This window comes from Nicotiana tabacum, chromosome 10 (genome assembly GCF_000715075.1).
Source record: "Nicotiana tabacum cultivar K326 chromosome 10, ASM71507v2, whole genome shotgun sequence".
NCBI lineage: Eukaryota > Viridiplantae > Streptophyta > Magnoliopsida > Solanales > Solanaceae > Nicotiana > Nicotiana tabacum.
In genome coordinates, this window is record NC_134089.1 from 121061676 (window position 1) to 121077971 (window position 16296).

The following is a 16296-nucleotide window of genomic DNA, read 5'->3' on the forward strand; positions in this document are numbered from 1 at the left end:
CTTCATTATTATCTTTTAGGGCTGACGAGATCAATATAAATGGTAGACCTAGATCATGGACAACCAACAATAAAATATGACGGCATGAACATACATAGCAGGGGATGACCAGACAATCAAGAAACTACATATAAGGTATGAGCTACCACGCTACTATGAAAGACTATACAACAAAAACTAGCCGACAAGGCATACCAAACTATACATGAGCCGACACCTATCTATGAGCCTCTAAAAGAACATAAGTATTGCAACATAGCCGGAACAGGGCCCCGACATACCCATAATGTCTATAACAAAAATTGCATACTAAGACCAAGGCAAGTCCAGAGAAGGGATCTCGCCAATCACCGCTGAACTGGACAGTCTACTGTGGTGGGGGAGCTGCACCTGCCTGTCTATCAGGACCTGCAGCACGACATGCAGCGTCCACAAATAAAAGGACGTCGGTACGAATAAAGTACTGAGTATGTAAGGCAAGGAACCATAAATACGATCAGTAATGTAAGCAAGGATAGAGAATATACAACCTGTAACATCTTAGTACCTCTGAGGGCTACTTACATGAAATGCATGATACATATGTATAAATACATAAACCTTTAAAGCATTCGCCTCTGTGGGCATCATCATCATCATATCGTGCCCGGCCATAATAGGCTCGGTAGAATCATACCCGGCCACGTTGAGCTCGGTAAAACCCAACTGATCATTGGTTGCATAATAGGTGCCGTACCCGGCCAACTATAGCGTGGCTCGGTAGAGTAAAATAGATACATATATATAATGCATGCTCGACTCATGGAATCACATTCTAAACCTTTCGGAGTGACGTAAGGTCGGTATCCTCTGTACGCGTTATTAGGACTAACTCTTCACTATGAACCTTATAAGAATCAGGAAGTACCAATAACATTGATAACATAAGAATAAGAGAAGCAACATTAACATCAATCATTCCATAAGAGGGAAAACAATGTAAGTACTGCTAGCTTCTAAGAGTAGAGTATCTTTGGAAGCTCGTTCATTACATTATGTACAATTGGAGTCGTGCAAAAGAAGGAAAGGGATAGTCTCACATACCTTGTATATACTGCCCCAATCTCAAGCTATGCAATTGTCAAAACTCCTTAGTCTACAATAAGAGAAACGATACTATCGTTATCATTTAAGCGTCATAACTATTATGTATCGACCACAACCTATTTTACGATGAAACGGACAACACCTCCCCTATATATATGACCTCACACCATTCAAAACAATCACCAAACAGCCCAAACAACATCAATAATAAACATATTGAGCCTACCAAAATAGTCCACACACAGCCTAATCACTCCATACATACGACGACCACCGTAATCGTGTCAAACAACCTGGAAATATTACGAATAACTATCAGCCCATAAACCTACATGTATATGGTGTTTCTCCACACCCTTCCTCCTCCAAAACTCCACAAGATATTAGTAAAATACGCAGCCCAACAACAACGCAAAACAATCCACAAAACAATAACATTACTACCAAGCCTTTCGATATATATCTCACAAGTTCTAGCTTCAATGGCTTAGCCGCAACTTGGATAATCTTAAATACATATAGAGTAAGAGGTTACTTACCTTTATACAGAAATAACAACTCCAATTTGACCTTAAATTTCCATGAAATATCCCTCCAATGCTGCCACAACAACAACAAAGCGAAACTAGCGATCAATTAGTGTTTTTCGGCACTAGAATCACTTTAGAAGGCTTGAAATCACCTAGGATTGATATTAAGAACATGAGGGAGTATTTACAGAACATAAACCCTTTAAAACCACCTCCCACACGAGCTGGAACGACAAAAAAATGAGCAACAACAAGAAGAACAAGAGACTTACTAGCGCCACGGAATTCCCGACACTTGATTTGTGTTGTTTGTCCTTTTTTGGGGTATTGAATCTTGAGAGAACCTTGAGAGGATGTTCCTAGGATTCTAAGGTCTGAAAATAGTGAAAAGAAATGACTTAAAACGGGTTGAAGTCATCCTATATAGGTCCAAATATCTTAAACCGCCTTAGTGGGCCCCATAGAGAGGTGCTTGGCGCAGTCTCGCGAAAACGTGAATATCTCTCTACTCCGAGATCGTATCGATGAACGGTTTAATGCGTTGGAAACTAAACTCATAGATCTTTAATTTGGTTGGTAGATCACCCCGTAATTACTTGTAAATTATGAGAAAAGATTAGAAACATTTGACCTAATGTTTAAGTAAAATTATGAACCTAAGTTGCGACAACTTTTGTCGACTTTTGTTTCATAACTCGTTTGACTTCAAAACTTATGATACGGATATTATATGATTAAAATACCTTAATAAATGACCTCTTGAGTGTATTAAGCACCGCTAGATTACCTGAAAATACGAGTTACAACATCCTTGATTCGTTTAACTTCTAATACTGGTTAATCACCCTTATACACTCTTGTATCACTTAAGACCAATAGGATTGACTTCTTATCATCTCAAAGATAATTCCTTTTTGGATTTATGTTAACTAATATATGGCATGAACTAACACATGTGGATATGGGTTGTAACAGTATATCAAGATCGAGCGGGGTTTCCTTCACTGCTTTTCAGCTTCGAGGAGCCGCCTATGAGTGGTGGTGCACCTATGAGTTAGACAGTCTGGATGAGGCTGCTTCCCTGACTTGGACTCCATTTTCAGATATTTTCCTGAGAGAGTATGTTCCTAAGAGCCTCAGGGACGCATGGCGCGCAGAGTTTGAGCATTTGCTCTGGGGTACTATAACTGTCTCGGAGTATGTTGTCCGTTACACTAGCTTGGCTAGACATGCACCGGCTTTGGTTTCTACTGTTTGTGAGATGGTTCGCTGGTTTATTGAGGGGCTTATTCCAAGCATTAGGTCTAGCATGGCTCGTGAGTTAGAGATGGATATTTCTTATTAGCAGGTGGTGAGCATTGCTAGGAGGATTGAAGGTATGCATGCTAGGGATAGAGAGGAGACGAAGGCTAAGAGGTCTCGAGAGTCAGGCCATTATTCTAATGTCCGTGCCCCAGTTACGGATCATCATGGTGGGGGTTATATGAGTCGCCCCGTTCATTCAGTTTTTCCAGCAGCTAGTGGTATTCCAGCTCCTCCTAGGCCTTATGAGCCTTATTATGCACCTCTAGTATCTAGTGCGCATCCTGTGCGGGGTGCTTTCAGTGGTCAATCCAGCAGACCTGTCCCGAGCCAGTCATAGCCGCCACGTCCTCCCAGAGCTTGTTTTGAGTGTGGTGATACACGCCATATGGTGAGGGATTGCCCCAAACTTAGTAGGGGTGCACTCCACAGACTTCTCAGCCACAGCGTGCCCCGCAGAGCTCTCAGGCTATGGTTACAGCTCCAGTTGCTACCCCACTTGCTCAGCCAGCTAGAGGTGGAGGTTGGGGAGGTAGAGGTCACCCTAGAGGGGGAGGCCAGGCCCGATACTATGCCCTTCCTGCCCGTACCGAGACTGTTCCCTCTGATTCTGTCATCACAAGTATTATACTGGTTTGTCACAGAGATGCATCGGTTCTATTTGATCCAGACTCCACTTATTCTTATGTGTCTTTTATTTTGCTCTGCATTTGGGTGTACCCCGGGATTCTTTGAGTTCCCCTGTTTATGTTTCTACTCTTGTGGGGGATTCTCTTGTTATGAACCGCGTTTATCGGTCGTGTTTGGTTGATCTTAGTGGTTTTGAGACCAGAGCCGATTTATTGTTGTCAGCATGGTAGATTTTGATAATATCTTGGGCATGGACTGTTATCGCCCCATTATGCTATTCTTGATTGTCACGACAAAATGTGGCGTTGGCTATGCCAGGTATACCACGTGTTGAGTGGAGGGGTGCTTTAGATCACACTCCCTGTAGAGTTATTTCTTTCCTTAAGGCTTAGCGAATGGTTGAGAAGGGGTATGACGCGTATCTAGCTTATGTGAGAGATGTCAGTATTGATACCCCTTTAGTTGATTCAGTCCCAATAGTACAGGATTTTTCTGATGTGTTTCCGACTGTCCTTCCGGGCATGCCGCCCGATAGAGATATTGATTTTGGCATTGATTTATTGCCGGACACTCAACCCATTTCTATTCCTCCGTATCGTATGACCCCTCTTGAGTTGAAGGAGTTGAAAGATCAGTTACAAGAATTGTTTGATAAGGGTTTTATTAGGCCCAGTGTATCACCTTGGGGTGCTCCTGTCTTGTTTGTGAAGAAGAAGGATGGTTCTATGCGTATGTGCATTGATTATCGCCAGTTGAACAAAGTTACAATGAAGAACCGTTATCCTTTACCCTGTATTGATGATTTGTTTGACCAGCTTCAGGGCGCGCGAGTGTTTTCTAAGATTGACTTGCTCTCAGGTTACCATTAGTTGAAGATTTGGGAGCCAGATATCCCGAAGACTTCTTTCAGGACTCGGTATGGTCATTACGAGTTCCTTATTATGTCATTTGGGCTGACCAATGCTCTAGTAGCCTTTATGCCACTACTGAAAAATTAGCCTATGGCAAAGGTTTTTTTTTGCAACGGTTCGGAAACCGTTGCTATAGAGTGCTTATGACATCGATTTTTACCGTTCCAATAAGGCATAGGTACATTCGGCACTCTTCAATCATAAAACCATTGCACTTGTGTGGAAACAATTCCCATAACTATTTTTTTGTAACGTTTCTTGTAACCGTTCCTATAGACGAGTCTATTGCAACGAATTTGGGAAAAAAAATCAATGGGAACGGTTATTATAGCCCGTTTGGCCAAGCTGCAAAAATCAGCTTATTTTGAGAAATGCTTTTTTTCAAAAGTGCTTTTCTCAAAAGTACTTTTGGTGAGAAGCACTTTGTGTTTGACTAATTAGTTTGAAAATCACTTCTAAGCAGCAATTAGTGTTTGACCAAGCTTTAAAAAGCTGCTTCTAAGTGTATTTTTTTTCCTCAAAAGTGCTTCTCAAAAAATTACTTTTGGAGAGAAGCTACTTTTTTCTACTTCTCCAAAACTGCTTCTGCCTCTCCTCAAAAACACTTTTTTTACCCCCAAAAGCTTGGTCAAATAGGCTATTAATCCCTCTTAATTATTTTCCCCCGAAATTTTCGTGAAACCCGCCAAAGCCCCAAATTATTTACATTCTAATTTTTTTTACCTGGATTTTTTATGTAATAGTACTACTAATTAATTAAAAGGAGAAGGTAAAATATTAAGCCTCTCTCTCAAAGCTCACGCCCAATCTCTCTGCCAAACCTCGCCGCGCCGGTGACAGTCCCACGCCGGTGACAGTCCCTCTGCCAACCTCTGTTAAACGCACCAAATCTCAGCAAACAATTCTCAACAATTGAGCCCTAATTCGCACCACAAACAACCAGCTCCTTCAAACAATTCGAACCATCCAATACGTTTAGGTTTTTTTCTCGATTAAGCTCGGCTAACACGTCAAGTTCCACAGATCCCTAATTTAAGGTTTTTGCTTGATTCTCATAAATTTCTTATTTATTTCGCATGCTCTTCTTTTACTGGTTTTGCAATTTCTCAACAGTTGAGCCCTAATTCGCCTATTTCATTCCTCACTGAAGAAGAATTTGCCGCTGGGTAGCTGTGGAATAGATATCATCGTAAGTTCCTTTACTGGTAGATTAATTGATTTTAATTTTATTTTTGGGGTATTTGAGCGATGTACTGTTATTGATTGGAAATACACAATCTTTGTTGTGCTGTGATCTTTTTTCTGGGGGAATATTGTGCTGATAATTTCACTGATAGACTATGGCTATCCGTAGCTTGTCCTTTCCTTGCTCTAACATGAATATAGTCCTTTGGTCGCATAGGAGGCTTTTGATTTTGAGTTTCATGACCTTCATTATTTCCCTTTGATTCCTCCATGTTAACTGCTCCATTTTCTGTCTCATTACCTTCTACTTCTTGTTTACATCTCTTTGTTCTTGCATTATCATCACCTTCACCTCCCTAAAATTAAAATTTGATTAGCCACTAATTGCATTAGTTAAGCAAATCAAGATTATTTTGACTTCATAATAATCCTAACCATGTTTCCATTAGCGGGGAGAGCTTCTTTTGTTTCCTCTTGAAGAGTTGTTTTTCTTTTTCTAGTAGAATTCAATTCAGTTGGTGTTTTTGGCCCTGTTTCTCCACTTGGCTCTGAAATAGACTCATTAGAATTAGTGATAGGCCTGCCCAAATTTGTAGACATCAATTCCATCCTTGTTTGGCCCGAATTATTGATTTGCAAAGGGGATCCAGCTTGTTTCAGAGAAGGGCTACTTGAAACTCTAGGCAATTTTCCATTCCCCAATTGTTGAGCAGATCTATGTGTCAATTCCCCCAATGGACTTGTTCTACCGTTACAACAATGAAGCTTCTGCAATGAAAAAGAGAAAAAGTGAAAGGTATATAAAGCAAAAAACCAACAACAAGATTCTCTTTAATCAGCATAAGCACTTTCCTAATGCTACAGTCTTCCTTAACTATACAAATTTTGGTACAAAAGATTAATCTCAGCACCTACAATTTAGTCTCACATGGCCATTTCATTAGCAAATAACTTGACATCAACTCTGTCCATCTATTTCCTCCACTAGTTTGCATGCTTGTGTAGTGATGAATAATGACAAATCGATATATTATTGAGTAATATACCATTAAAGTATGAGAAATATTTCTGTCAGTGAAAGTTCAGTCAAACTGTTTATTTATTGCTCCAAAATTTAATAGTATCAAAAGATGACAATAGAGGATCTTTTCTTAAAATTAGAATTGAAATACCTGGTGAGTGATTGTATTCTGAGGCTTTAACTTTCATATAACTTAACAACAGCTTTTGAAGAAGAACCATGCAAATTCCTTTTACAAATTAGAGTGTCTGAAATGCTTAAAACAGCAAAGCTACTAACTAAAGACTATTGGAATTACAGTGTTCTTAAGTTGAATTGAACTTAGAAATAGGTCAAGCAACAAACTGAAAAAGAATGGATAACAGATTGAATCACAAGATTTACTATTCCAAATCACCAGAATATTATTTCCAGAAGGAATGCAACTCTTAACTCGCTATGGGGTCAGTGCATCATTATAACTGCGGTTCAAGCATTTTGTCATGGGCGGCTTTCCAGCCGTGCCCCTTGACCCCTTGGGCGTGCCCCGTGGCGTCCTAGCAAGCCTTCCAATGCCTAGCGCCACTGACGGCCCCGTGGTCTTGGCCGCGCCAAGTGACAAGCGCGCATGTGCCTCTGTCGCCCCACCGATATCCCTCGCCAACGCCCAACCGCAGGCAGATGCCAACAGCGCCGCGCGTGCAGACAACGCCGCGCGCGCAGACCCTGATTCCAAAGACTATGCTGCTGACAACGAACCTGTTTTCTGCCTTATAGCAAACTAAGTCTTTTTCATTGTAAATATAGAGTAGTTTTATTCCATGTACTTCCATTATGTTTCTCTAGCTTAATCAAGTCTAGTCTTGTAGCTTTGGATTATTTTTTTAAGCATTATTAGGGGGATCAAGCAATCAAACTTTCTAGCAAGCAAACAATTCTCTGTACTGGTGTCTCTCCCCCTCGACACCGCGTTGCCTTTCTGTAATAGCTTTCATTAATGCAATCAAGCTTTCTTTCATTCTCAATTCTCATTCCTGTTCTCTCAATTGCTCTTGACATTGGTTTTCCCGTACGGCACTGACAATCTAGTCTAGCGTACGGAGGGGACCTCAGTTGGCGGACAACAACTGCACTGACATCAGTTGCTTAGCCTTACGTCGCCCTTCCAAAGAATCTCAGGAAGACGCCGCGTAACAGTTGGTATCAGAGCCTAGGCTCGACATCGGACGAGGGAACGCATTGCCATTACCACCATTCTGACCATGGTGAATCATGGGGACCGCATTGCGGCCCTTGAACAGACGGTTGACGGATTACTGCCCATCATGGATACGGTGCCTGAACTAAGAACCAGCCTAGGGCAAAGGTTGGATGACCTGGACCGCAGGGTGCTCCAGGCCGAAGTTGACATAGAAAACATCAGTCGTGACTCCGAGGGAGATCGGCAAACGACAGCCACAGAGGCAGCCGAAATTTTTGGCAAATTCGAGGGACTCCAACAGGAGCGTGCCGAGGATTTAGCTTACAGGGCACAAGAGGCAGACAGGGTGACTGTCATGCAACAAACTATTGACGACTTGACAGACAAGCTCAATGTTGTCAATGCTACTTTACAGGGCCTACTGCGAGGCGGTGGAAACCAGATCGGGGGCGCTGCAAACCCCACTTCCGCGACACAAAAACTGAAAATTCCTGAGCCAAAGCCATACAGTTGAGCTAGGAATGCCAAGGAAGTGGAGAACTTCATCTTTGATGTCGAACAATATTTCGATGCTGTTGGGGCCTAGAAGAAGCTAAGAAGGTAGCAACTGCTGCCATGTATCTTCAGGGTGATGCTAAACTCTGGTGGCGGGTGCAATACGAAGCCATCAAGGCCGGTGAAGATGCTCTCGAAACATGGGCAGAACTGAAGGCAACCATCCGCCTACAGTTCTTCCCCGAAAATGTTGAATACAATTCAAGGAGAAAGCTACGGGAGCTCCGCCAGACCAAATCTGTGCGGGACTACGTGCGGGAATTCTCCGCGCTCATGCTAAGCATACGCGACATGGGGGACAAAGACAAGCTCTTCACTTTCCTAGAAGGGCTGAAACCTTATGCCCGTATGGAACGGGTAGATACCCTGCCCAAGGCGATCCAAGCAGCTGAATGCCTTGGGGACTATCAAATGGAAGCTCGGAAGGATAGGCCTCAACCGCCTGCCCGAGCGGGATTCAAAAGGGGCCAGTCTAGCAATGGTGGCCCTAGCAGAAGTGGGGGAGATCGGAGCTCAACCAAACCTAAGGCTCCCTCCACAGGCAGCAACAGTGCTGCGTCTAACAACAATGATCGGGGGAGGAAGCCTCCTTCAGGATGCCGTCATTGCGGCGGACCACATTGGAACAATGAGTGCCCACATGCACAGATGAACGCCCATCAGACTTTTGATGATGGGACGGATGACGATTCAGACGATGCGGATCAGACTGAACCAGTAGGTGCCTTCAATGCAATTGTTGGCTCCATTTCTGAGGCATTAGCAGAGACTAGTGCTGGTATCTGTAAGAAGAAGGACCCATGTCCAGTCACCAAGAAAGGGGAAAAGAAGGCGGATGATGAGACTCCTCTTAAGCACGAGAGGACCTTAATGTTCGTTGAGATGAAGGTGAATGGCAAGCCCATTCGGGCCATGGTAGACACGGGTGCTACCCACAACTACTTAGCCTCGACTCAGGTGGAGCGCCTTGGTCTAGTTGTAGGGAAAGGTAGAGGCCGTGTCAAAGCTATCAACTCACCTCCCCAGCCAGTGGGTGGAATAGCCAAAGAAGTACCGATGAAGCTTGGCCCTTACGAAGGAAAATTCAACCTGCGCGTGGTGATCATAGACGACTTCGAGTTGATAGTTGGATTGGAATTCCTGAGGCAAACCAACACCATGCCTGTACCGTATGCTGACATGTTACTGATGATGGGAGCAAACGGGACCAAGCCCTGCATTATCCCGTGCATGCCTATGAAGATGGCCGTTGAAAACATCTCGGCCTTGCAGTTGAAGAAGGGGGTCAAAAGAAATGAACCCACGTTCCTGGCAATCCTCTGCATCGAAGATGTAGAATGCTCCTCGGGTCCCATTCCTGAACCCGTGAAGGAGCTACTACTAGAGTTTGAAGATGTCATGCCACAAGACATGCCAAAGCGACTACCGCCTAGGCGCACTGTGGACTATGAAATTGAGCTGGTGCCGGGCGCGAAGCCACCTGCCCGGGCGCCTTACAGAATGTCACAACCCGAACTCACCGAGCTTCGGAGACAATTGACGAAAATGCTAGACACAGGGATTATCGTGTCCTCCAAATCCCCATACGGGTCCCCTGTGCTATTCCAAAAGAAACATGATGGTAGTCTACGACTCTGTGTGGACTATCGGGATCTAAACAAAATTACTGTGAAGAACAAGTACCCTATTTCGCTAATGACAGACTTGTTCGATAGACTGGGTGGTGCGACGGTGTTCACCAAAATAGACCTGAAGACAGGTTATTGGCAAGTTCGGATTGCAGAGGGTGATGAGCACAAGACGACCTGTGTGACAAGATATGGGTCGTACGATTTCCTGGTTATGCCATTCGGCTTGACTAACGCCCCAGCTACATTTTGCACTTTGATGAACCAAGTCTTCCGAGAGTACATTGATGAATTCGTGGTGGTCTACTTGGATGACATTGTGGTATATAGCCAAACATTGGAGGAACACCTGATGCACTTGCGGAAGGTCCTAGCTCGATTGCGGGAGCATGAACTATATGCGAAGCTATCTAAGTGCTCCTTTGCTCAAAAGCAAATTGACTTCCTCGGACATGTCATCGAGGAAGGGCGGATCAAGATGGACCAGCAGAAGATTCAGGCAATCACAGATTGGCCGCCACCTAAGGATATCCACGCCTTGAGGGCGTTCCTTGGTCTATGCAATTTCTATCGGCGATTCGTGAAAAACTACTCCCTCATTGCAGTACCATTGACAGAACTCCTCAAGAAGGTCACGCCTTGGGAATGGGGACCCAAGCGAGCGGAGGCCTTCAACGCATTGAAAGCGGCTATGTCTAGTAGCCCCGTCTTGGCCCTTCCTGATCTGGCCAAGCCATTCGAAGTACAAACAGATGCATCTGACTATGCCCTCAGTGGCGTCCTGCTACAAGAAGGGCATCCTGTAGCGTACGAGAGCCGGAAGCTAAAAGATGCAGAGCGGCGCTATGCCGCCCATGAGAAAGAATTATTGGCTGTCGTCCACTGCTTGCGCCTCTGGAGGCACTATCTGCTGGGGACCCCGTTCGTGGTCAAGACAAACAACACAGCTGTTAGCCATTTCATGACCCAGCCAAAGTTGAATGGTTGACAGGCCAGGTGGCAGGAACTCCTAGCTGAATTCCACTTTAACCTGGAGTACCGAAGTGGGAAGACCAATCATGTTGCTGATGCGCTCAGTCGGAGAGCTGATCTAGCATCGGTGTGCTTACTCGCCACCCTAAGGGGGAGCGAAGTAGCCACCTCCATCAAGGACCAGATACAAGATCTACTCATCAAAGACCCTGCTGCACAGTATTTGGTTGATTTGGTAGGACAAGGCAAGACTCGCCAGTTCTACATAGAAGATGGTTTTCTGAAGGTGAAAGGGAACTGACTTTATGTTCCTAAAGGAGGAGATCTACGAAGGACTCTTCTGGCGGAATGTCATGATACTCTGTGGGCCGGCCATCCCGGTGAAGAACGCACCATGGCGTTACTTCGCCGTGCATATTATTGGCCTCAAATGGCCGATGACGTTGCTCAGTATGTGAAGACTTGTCTAGTATGCCAGAAGGACAAGTCAGACCGCTTAACACAGGCGGGACTCTTGGAACCACTAGCTGTCCCAAAGAGACCTTGGGAAAGTGTTTCCCTGGATTTCATCACCGGATTGCCCAAGGTCGGAGATCTAACAACTATCTTGGTTGTGGTAGATCGGTTTTCCAAATATGCTACCTTTATTGCTGCCCCACAATATATATCAGCAGAAGATACAGCTCGACTCTTCTTCTCTCATGTCGTCAAATATTGGGGCCTACCCAAAGACATTGTTAGTGATCGTGACTCACGCTTCACTAGCAACTTTTGGACCCAACTCTTTAAGTGCCTTGGGTCGAAGCTGAGTCACAGCTCAAGTTTTCATCCGCAATCTGATGGCCAGACGGAGCGGTTCAATGGTATGTTGGAGGAATATCTCCGTCATTTTGTAACCGGATCGCAGAAAAATTGGGTGAAGCTTCTGGATGCTGCTCAACTGTGTTTCAATTCACAAAAGAGCTCTAGTACAAACAAAAGCGCTTTTGAAATTGTTACCGGACAGCAACCGCTACTCCCACACACAGTCAACGCACCAAATATGTCTAAATCTCCTCGAGCTGCTAGCTTCTCTAAAGAGTGGAAGCAAAATTTGGAGATAGTGCGGAGCTATCTTGTCAAGGCTCAAAAGCGGATGAAGAGGCATGCTGATCAGAATCGTCGCTTTGTTGAATACCAAGTAGGAGACAAAGTGATGGTCAAAATTCCAAAGCGTTACTTATTTGCGAGGGGTCCATGACCCTCGCTTATTGCAAAAATATATCAGACCCTTGTCCATTGAAAGGCGTATTGGGAAAGTTGCATACCGGGTGGATACCCCAGCTTGGTGGAAAATTCATCATGTCTTCCATGTCAGCCTCCTGAAACCTTTTCGGGAAGATACGGAGGATCCTTCAAGGAGCCAGCTCACAATACCCAGTATTCGAGGGCCCAATTCAACCGGGAAAAGGCGTGTTGAAGCTATCCTTGATGATAGAGTGATTCATGCCTCAAGGAAAGATCACCAAGAGTTCTTGGTGAAATGGCAGGGCTGTGATGCAGAGGAGAACACTTGGGAGAGGGGAACAAACCTCAAAGCCTACAAGAGCCTAATTGAAGATTATCTTGCAAGTAAGGCGCCGAGGACGTCGCCAACTCAGGTGGGGGAGAATGTCATGGGCGGCTTTCCAGCCGTGCCCCATGACCCCTTGGGCGCGCCCCGTGGCGTCCTAGCAAGCCTTCCAATGCCTAGCGCCACGGACGGCCCCGTGGTCTTGGTCGCGCCAAGTGACAAGCGCGCATGTGCCTCTGTTGCCCCACCGATATCCCTCTCCAGCGCCCAACCGCAGGCAGATGCCAACAGCGCCGCGCGCGCAGACAACGCCGCGCGCGCAGACCCTGATGCCAAAGTCTATGCTGCCGACAACAGACCTGTTTTCTGCCTTATAGCAAACTAAGTCTTTTTCATTGTAAATATAGAGTTGTTTTATTCCATGTACTTCCATTATGTTTCTCTAGCTTAATCAAGTCTAGTCTTGTAGCTTTGGATTATTTTTTTTAAGCATTATTAGGAGGGATCAAGCAATCAAACTTTCTAGCAAGCAAACAATTCTCTGTACTGGTGTTTCTCCCCCTCGACACCGCGTTGCCTTTCTGTAATAGCTTTCATTAATGCAATCAAGCTTTCTTTCATTCTCAATTCTCATTCCTGTTCTCTCAATTGCTCTTGACATTGGTTTTCCCGTACGTCACTGACAATCTAGTCTAGCGTACGGAGGGGACCTCAGTTGGCGGACAACAACTGCACTGACATCAGTTGTTTAGCCTTACGTCGCCCTTCCAAGGAATCTCAGGAAGCGCCGCGTAACAATTTGCACACCCATTATCTTTGTATGTACACATTCTTAATGCTATACTGTTGCTCTCCAAATATATGCTGCCAAATCTTGAGTTATATTTTCATTGATGCTGCCAACTCAGTAGGACATATTTGGTTCTTAGTTTACTAAGAAATGCTAGCTATAGTATGAATATTTGTTTAAGAATGCCCCATTTCTCTTTAGTACTTAAGATCATAAGCCACACCCAGCTGCCAAGTAAATCACAAATGCTTAAACAAGCTGTTGAAGGTCATGTAAAACATTCTATGAAAGATATGCATCAGCCACCATATAATATGGTCTGCTCTTCAGGAAAATGATGTTTATTAACATAGAAGGACTAACCAAGTAAGAATACACTATTGACCAGTTTCCATGACAAGTGAAGATGATTAAATTTTGCCGCATCTTACTGGTAGTAATGATAGTTTGGAAAATTGGCACCAAATTGTCACAGTTCAATATATGGGAGGTGGCGTCATGTCTCAACTTGTTGTTTTCTGCTACTTAAGTTTGGTTGTCATATAAGAAGTGAAAGCTATCGTCCAGTTTCTTTATACAATATGTTTATCACTTTTTTAATATGAACTTGTCAGCTTTACATGAAAAGTTTTTCATATTTGTTTTTATGTAACCAGGCAAAAAAGAAGGAAACTTCGTGCACTCAACATGTTTGACAATTTTTCTTAGAGGAAAATTAGTATGCTGGCCAAGTCCGATTACTATAGTAATTTTTTTTCATCTTCTACTGGTTGTGTGGCTTTCGATCTAGGGGCTAGTTTGATGTTTGTTAAGTGGTGAATCTTTAATTAGACTCTGTTTGTGTCTTCGTGTGCTATTCGGATATTACAATCTCCTGCTTGACATCTGGTTGTTGTTAGTCCATGCTTTTAGCCGATTAATAAATTAGCTTGGTTGTTCTGTTGGTTGATAGTTGCATTCAGTTAGTTTCTCTTGATAAGGATCTGTTAGTATCCATGTTTTAGGATTTGAATGGTTGTTACATGGAAAAATATGTGAGACACTGCTGTTTTGTTACATGGAAACAATTAAGCCGACTATAGTTACTTGTGGTTGAGGTCTGCAGATTTGGTATTGAAATGCCCATCTTCATTAGGTGAATGCAGCTAATATAGTGGCATAAATGATGTAAATCTTAATTTTCTTCTTGTCTATTGCTATGCCCGATGCAGAGTGTTGGGCTGTCTTTCTTAAGTTGTCGACGTGAAACTCGTGATGAGTATCTATAGTATAATATACTATAGATACTTTTCTGGTTGCTATTTCTGTCTTGTTAATTGAGGCATTGCTTGTAAGTTGTAAAATGCCATTTGTGAGTTGTAACTTATAAATGAACCGCACGGCATATTTTGAGGTATGCTTCTTATATTGGATTTGATTCGTGGAGTTCTTTCCATCATGTATATATTTTTAGCAGAATAGCATTAATGAGAATCCATCTATCATCTTGTTATACGAAATGCTATCGAGTTGCCTCCTACAATTATACATTATGTTAAAAGCTTCATCATTGCAGTTTTGCCTTAAGCTATTCTAAAACAGTACAAAACAATAGTTGATAATATTTCAAGAACAACTAGCCAAGATCATTGATGACACCGATATTGAGAGTATTGAGGAATGATATGATTATTTGACCTCCATTTATTGTTGTACTATTTATGTAAAGAAGAAATATCTGCTTTATGCTCAGGCCATTGCACTGGTATTTTTGCACATCAGGATCATAGCTGTAGGTTCTATGAACTTGCAAAGGGATATTCTGACCGCCTATTTTTCACAAATTGTGCGCTTGACATTTCGGAGATTGCCAAGAAAGTTTTTTTTCCCTTATTCCATTGATAAGGGAGTTTGGCAAGGAAACTGATCTGTCAGTTCTGCAGATCTTTGCCTTTTGGAAGTCTTTGATATGGTCAATGCTTTTATCAAACACAGAAATGTTCTGTAGACCTACTGCTGCTTTAATTTGAAGCGTTTCCCTTCTCAAAATTTTAGAATTGAATTGCTTGCTTTTTCGTTCATGCTTGCTTGAATTGTCAACTAGCGCTTGAAGGTAATAACTTGATTTATCTTTTTTGTAGGTGGAGAAAATGGTGAAAGGGAAGACGGAGACATTGACGATCTAGACCAAACTTACGAAGATTTTTGGATTATTGCTGAAATTTTAGATGTTTTAAGAATATTTTATACTAACGCTTGAATTGTAAACGCTTATGTATGCACTAGGATGGGTTTGAACATTTTGCTTTGATCGATCTTAATTACTAGTTTGTTTGACAATTATTTTGGATTGTAAAAGTTTATGAGTAATTTATTATGTGACTTATATAAATTTTGGTGTATTAAAATTTATAATTGTATATATATATATATATCTCACAGTTAATTAAGTTGTTGGATTGGCAATAGGATACAAAATATAATTTAATAGATAGTGTAAACAATTGCAATAGGTCACACAATCCGTTGCAATAGGATTTGTAAACCGTCCCACTAGGTAAATCAAACCTATTGTAAGTAAGCGTTGCAATATGATAAAAGTGTTGCATTAAACCTAATGGTAACGGTTTTAAACCGTTGCAATAGAGGAAAAATAATCGTTACATCAGAAAGAAGAATAAATGGTAAGTGGCTTGTCTAACCTTGTGTGGGGGACTTTCCCCTTAGGATTGGTATATTTGATAATTGAAATGCCTTGTACGTGAGGTGACGAGTGCATACTTGTGCTAATTGTTGGAAATCCGATTTTCTTTAAGTAATTACTAGTATGTTTCCTTTCCTGTTTCTATTACTTGCACTATTAAGCCTATTGTTAGCTTAGGGAAGACATGTCTAAGTGACTTATAGCCTGTTTGGCCAAGTTTTTTTTTTGGGCCAAAAGTGCTTTTTTGGCAAAAGCACTTTTTGCCAAAAAT

General features: G+C 42.8%; 1 protein-coding gene and 1 long non-coding RNA gene across 4 annotated transcripts; one reads left to right on the forward strand and one right to left on the reverse strand.

Moving 5' to 3' along the window:
- The first annotated feature begins 5207 nt into the window (after positions 1-5207).
- Positions 5208-15713, forward strand: LOC107827306 (uncharacterized). Of its 3 annotated transcripts, none has more exons than XR_012695704.1 (3): positions 5208-5496; positions 5573-5648; positions 13999-15456. XR_012695704.1 is itself a non-coding variant. In XM_075223256.1 (3 exons), the coding sequence occupies exon 3, from the start codon at positions 8461-8463 to the stop codon at positions 11014-11016; it is 2556 nt and encodes an 851-aa protein (XP_075079357.1). In that variant the 5' UTR covers positions 5208-5496; positions 5573-5648; positions 6295-8460; the 3' UTR covers positions 11017-12577. The 3 variants fall into 3 exon arrangements, 1 of the variants encoding a protein (XP_075079357.1); XM_075223256.1 differs by lacking the exon at positions 13999-15456 and adding an exon at positions 6295-12577; XR_012695703.1 differs by lacking the exon at positions 13999-15456 and adding an exon at positions 15463-15713 and having other exon boundaries at positions 5209-5496.
- Positions 5644-6288, reverse strand: LOC107827305 (uncharacterized). Its single transcript, XR_012695705.1, has 2 exons — positions 6080-6288; positions 5644-6000 (listed from the first exon to the last, which is right to left on the reverse strand). It is a non-coding gene; the product is annotated as an uncharacterized LOC107827305 (long non-coding RNA).
- Positions 15714-16296: the final 583 nt, after the last annotated feature.